Below are 5,445 nucleotides of genomic sequence, written 5' to 3' on the forward strand. Positions count from 1 at the left end.
ACCATTACACTGAGATCTCCCGCTCATTCACTACACCTTCCATCATTCATGTTTTCTGAGTGGTATGCGAGAAGAGCAGCGATTGGTTGAATCTAGGTTCAAACTCAACGGCTGCACTCCTTATATGGTCATTGTACGCTCAACCCCTCACATTCCTGCTTTTTATGCTAATAACATTCTAATGGCCAGCTGTATGCGTTAGTAGTAAGAGCATGCGCAGTGCGTCAAAGGAATACGGCGAAGATTCAAAGTTGATGTTCAGTAAGTGTCCTTTTATTTCTCTTGTGCAGAAATTACATTTGTGAAATTGTGCTGATTGTGTATGTGTGGGGAGACGGTTCATAAAGTGGTGTAGTCGTAAACTGACGTGTGCGTTACTCTAAAGCGATTCGACAATGGGATAACGTGGAAGTCAACGAGAGCGTGGCGTGGTTAATGGTAGCTGCGTCGGCTAGCTAGCATGCTAACAGCTAACAACAATGAGCCATATTTGGCGCTCTAGCGGGCAAAAGTTTGAATTTAAAGGGAAGGATGCCCCCATTGAAACTTAATGTGTTTAATTAAAAAAATAACAACGCACACGAATGGTAACTAGTTGAAAAATAGTGTGTTGTGTAGACACGCATGTTGCATGTAGCGTTAATTCAAGGAATAGCAGCCCGGTAGCTTTTTGTTTCTTCACTTCAAAAAAAGCTCTGCAGCCCGCTTTTTGTTCCGAGTGTTCGCTATAAACAAACCCACAGCTGAACAACGTCTCAAAGCAACTATCGCCAATGTATTTTTAGCTGTTATAATCGTGTACCCGTTTATTGAGCAGTGTTGCGAAAAGTAAGCTTGGCGTCAGATAATGATAGTAAAACGTTGTGTTGTGGGTGTAACATGTTTGTGATTGACAATGCGGAGGCTTTGAAAGTTTGGGAGCCTGCATCAGTTACTACTGCATTGCATGTAATTGAAACAACCTGTGTTCTTATTTGACAACAACACTAATCACATCATGTAATATTGTTATTATTATTATACTTTTTTGTTGTATATTCTGGGTTTCCCGCGACTTGGCTTTACACTAAATAGGCTAACAAAGAAACTTGCGTGTTGTTGCTTTAGCCAAAGATAGTTAGGCGTTTTTTGTTGTTTGTTCACTGCAGATTGAATGTAATTTTTCCTTCTTTAAATGTGTTTTGTATACAAGATGTGATTAATTTATTGGTTAAGAACGGCTTGCTTACAGCAGCTCCATATGTGTGCGTGTAGGGACCTCCCCCTTTATTATAATAGCAGAAAGCGCAACTGTCTACTGACATCTACGGTACACCTCACGGGGGACTGGGACATTTACCGATCTTTTTTTTACAATTTCAGGTGATTTTTTGCTAGGCCTATAACCCCGACCAACAAACAGACTATGTTTGGCTTTCACAAGTCAAAGATATACCGGAGTAATGACGGCTGTTGCATCTGCAAGACCAAGTCCTCCAGTTCACGCTTCACAGACAGCAGTCGATATGAAGAGACGTTCAGGCTCTGTTTTGGGTAAGAGCGCTCATTCATTCATATTGTGCGCTTGTAAAGTGTTTAGCTTGTTGGAATAATAACAGAGATTACATTAATGCATCACTGTGTTAATATGTAGCATTTACATTTGTCATTGTTTTTGAGTGTTTTCATTTTTTTTTAAGGCTGTCAGAAGATCGTGTTGGAGACATTTGCAATGCCTGTGTGTTACTGGTGAAGAGGTGGAAAAAGCTACCTAATGGTTCCAAGAAGAACTGGAACCATGTAAGTTTCATCTTAAATTGGTGAGAATCGTGTTTATAACAATTGTCATGCTGCAGCTTTAAATTGACTCAATGTGTTGCCTGATGTGACTCAGGTGGTGGATGCCAGAGCTGGGCCAGGCTTCAAGATGACAAAACCTAAGAAGATGAAGAACAGTGATGGGAAGAAAAAAAGCAAGCTAAAGAAGCTCCACAAGTTAAAGAGACAAAGTAAGTTTTATTTCATTAATATTAACTAGTCATTTGCACAACTTGAGAGATTTGTATTGTGAATTTTGTGTTGAATTTGTCAAACGAGGGATATCTGTTGTTGGCTTAAAGCAAAAGTGCATTGAATGCTCAAGAAAAAGTTCAAAATTTTTGGTCACATGAATTTGTGCAATTTCCCTGTCAATCTTTTGTTTGGAGTGAGTGGTTTTCTTCAGACTGAACTAACAGCCTGATTGAAATGACTGTTCAGCAGCATCTTGTGGCTCTCTGAGTTAGGGCACACACTGTGAAAGTGCAGACTGCAATTTTTAGAAAAAAAACACTGATTGCAGGCTGCCTTCTGTGTATTTAATGATTTCCTCCTCTTGTGATTGGAAATGTTATACGTTTGCGTCTTTGACTGTTAGCCAGACAAAACAAGCCATTAGAATAGGCCAAGTTGGGGTGGGATTGCTCTGGGCATTTTCACAAATTTCTCACATTTTATAGACCAAACAATTACAGAAAAACAAATGTAGCTGATTAATAAAAAAGCGATTAGTTATTACCATAGTTTGTTGACTGACTTTAATCACTTTGTATTTATTAAAACTGAAACATGTCCCCAAATATTAAGTATCTATAAGTCAATAAGTTGTGCCCAATGAATCAAAGTTGAAACGTGTTAAAACAGTTGGCAATGTACCAAATACATTTGAATACAGTATGTAAGTGTTGTTTTTTTCGTTTGTTTTCCAAGCAGACTCAGATGCCCATAGCACAACCTCCAGTGTGTCTCCTGCACAGTCTCCCAGTTACAGCAACCTGTCAGATGACGGCTCAGACATCGAGTCCAAGCAAAGACGCTCGACTCCCTCAACCATCTTTTCCTTCTTGGACCGGTTGTACTGGAAAAGGTGAGCTACTGCTCTTATTGAACAGCTTTGTTTTTGACTGTCAGGATACCGTTTAGTGCCTTTAAAAAAAAATTGACTCAAAGTTTGATTTTTAATTTCCTTTTTTAAGGCAAAAGGTGTGCTGTGGGATTGTCTATAAGGGGCGATTCGGAGAGGTGATTATTGATCCTCGACTCTTCAAGCCCTGCTGCAGTTCCAGACAACAGAAGACACTGGAGTCCACGCAGTCGGCCCCACACCTTCCAGACACACTTCCTCCACAGCTCCCAGAAGACGTCAAAGAAACCTGGTGATTGCTTTTGTTGAATCCCCCTGTAGGGCTATCCATGGCACCCACCTGGATTTGTCTCCAGTGGCAGACCTCCCCATTTCCACACCCGTTATATTCCTTAGTGCGATATTTCATTTCTATGTTATATTCCTTTTAAATGGGTATTTTTTAACTTTTGTATAGAGTTGACTTTTTTTTATATAGAAATCAAAAAAGACAAAAAAAAATGTATGGGCATTAGTGTTATTTATAGAATGAGGATGAAAATGTTGACACTCTATTTCTGATTTGTTTTTGGTTATTTTGTATTAAGTGATCAAAGTTTTGTAAATATTTTTCACTTTTTGCTACATATCAGGACTATTCTATTTGTTTAAATAATTTGTAGGCGTGCATATGAAAGGCACCAGCTATTTCTAATACCAGCTTTTTGTACGCGTTTGTTGGAGTTGCTCTTCAACATTCAATGTTTTGTCTTATCTGTTTGTCCCACATGGGCAAATGTGTGAGTCTGTAGGATTGTTAGTACACAAATGGCTGTTGGTCTCACCAGGGATCGTTATTACAAATGAGTTAAATGAGCTTTTAATGTGTGTATAGATAAGAACAAATAATCTTTCTGAGGTTTCAGAGCTTAAGCATGCCACAAGTTTCAAACACTCAATTTGTCATCAGCTGCTGCACAATGACTTGGATAGATGTGGTCAGACCATGCATGCAGTACATTCCTCTGTCTTTGGAATGACAAAAGTAATGTATTTCTTTTGTACAGCTTCCAATCAAATGACAATGCATGTTGTAAAGTAATATTTTATTTTGTAAGTACACAATGTTTAGGCTCTTGGTATATCAAATCCTTTTAAATTACAGAATGGCTTACCAATAATACTTCTGTAAAGGAAAAGCATGTCTTTGTACCTGAAAAGTTTTGAAAACTTGCCCTTATGCTAAACCAGTTAATACGATTTTGCATATGATTTTCTCAGACATGTCTTCACAGGCGTGCAAATCTGTTAAGTAATGTGTGTACACTGCAGGGAAAGATAGTGCTTAATTGCAGCATCAGTGAGCTGCAATATAGATTATTTGTTTGGATGCAAATTGCATGCAATGTTCAGAAACATACAGGAAACACTTGACCTATGTTTTTAAGGTTACTCTACATTGTTTCCATAGAAAATGTGATCGTAATTGCTGTGATCTATCTTCAGAAAATTGTCAAAGTTCAAACTATGCAGACGTTTTGAATGTCAGAAGTTCTCTGGGGCTCTGTCACTTTTGCTTGTGTAGTGTAAAGTGATGTATCAACCAAATTGGCTTGTTAAAAGCATCCATTATTTCAGCAATAATTTTACATTTTCTGAATCACCATTCATGATTATCTCAAGATATTTGTGTCATTTTAAAATAATGCTCAGATTGCACAGTTTAAGTCATTGTGCATACTGTTTTGAATTAATACTGCAGTGACAACGGTTACTTTTTATTTTATTTCTGGCATTATTGTAACAATTCTCAAACATAATGAATTGACAGGCAATGTTCTGTAATGTTGCTTAATATATAAACGTTTCTGCGGCAGGGTAGTTAAATGCTGAACATTTTTATATGATTCTTACTAAAAGGTGAAATGCTGCTCCCTTTTAAACTGGGAAATAAGCTTTTTATCCTTAGGGAGTTGCCATATTGTTTTTGCGAGGTACATTTTTGGATGAAAGGTGTGCCTTAATGAATTACCTGACCTTTTTCATTATGATTATCATGTAATTTATATTTATTTATTGCAAAAAACTTTTTTTTAACTATTTTTAAGAACTGGTGTAGAGCCATTCTGAAAGTCTGTTATTAATTTTGTGCACTTCCTTTGAACATGCAATGTATTTGTTTTTTAATGCTTCTTTTTGTATACTGTACCACAAAGTAGATCTGTATTGTAATAAAAACAACAAAAAACCATACGTGCTTGTGATATTTATTTCCCCGATAGGTGGTGCACAAGAGCTACGCTAAATAGAAAACAGTTTTTTCAATCACTGAAGTAATTCACATTGAACACTACTGTTGGAATTTTATTTGTCATTATTTTGGTTTATTGGACATAATCTTCTAGGGAACATTGCAACTGCACACGTTTTTGTCATACTTTTTCAGGTAGGCCTACTGGTTTTGATATCGTTTGCCAGCTTTTGGTCACAGTTTTCTTTATAGTTGTCAGAATTATTTTGTAAAACCAAGAGGCAGCAGCTGTCAGAACACAATAGCCTATGTGAGTTTAACGTTAAGCTTCCAT

The 5,445-nt window shown here is 37.3% G+C and overlaps 1 protein-coding gene across 2 annotated transcripts; it reads left to right on the forward strand.

Annotated features, from left to right (window-relative positions):
* Positions 1 to 218: 218 nt before the first annotated feature.
* Positions 219 to 5,093, forward strand: sinhcafl (SIN3-HDAC complex associated factor, like). Of its 2 annotated transcripts, none has more exons than XM_080025162.1 (6): positions 219 to 261; positions 1,363 to 1,533; positions 1,680 to 1,779; positions 1,874 to 1,988; positions 2,728 to 2,884; positions 2,994 to 5,093. In XM_080025162.1, the coding sequence occupies exons 2-6, from the start codon at positions 1,406 to 1,408 to the stop codon at positions 3,175 to 3,177; spliced, it is 684 nt and encodes a 227-aa protein (XP_079881288.1). In that variant the 5' UTR covers positions 219 to 261; positions 1,363 to 1,405; the 3' UTR covers positions 3,178 to 5,093. The 2 variants fall into 2 exon arrangements, with proteins under 2 accessions (XP_079881288.1, XP_079881289.1); XM_080025163.1 differs by having other exon boundaries at positions 2,731 to 2,884.
* Positions 5,094 to 5,445: the final 352 nt, after the last annotated feature.

Source organism: Ammodytes marinus (genome assembly GCF_949987685.1).
Source record: "Ammodytes marinus genome assembly, chromosome: 1".
In the NCBI taxonomy this organism is placed as follows: Eukaryota; Metazoa; Chordata; class Actinopteri; order Uranoscopiformes; family Ammodytidae; genus Ammodytes; species Ammodytes marinus.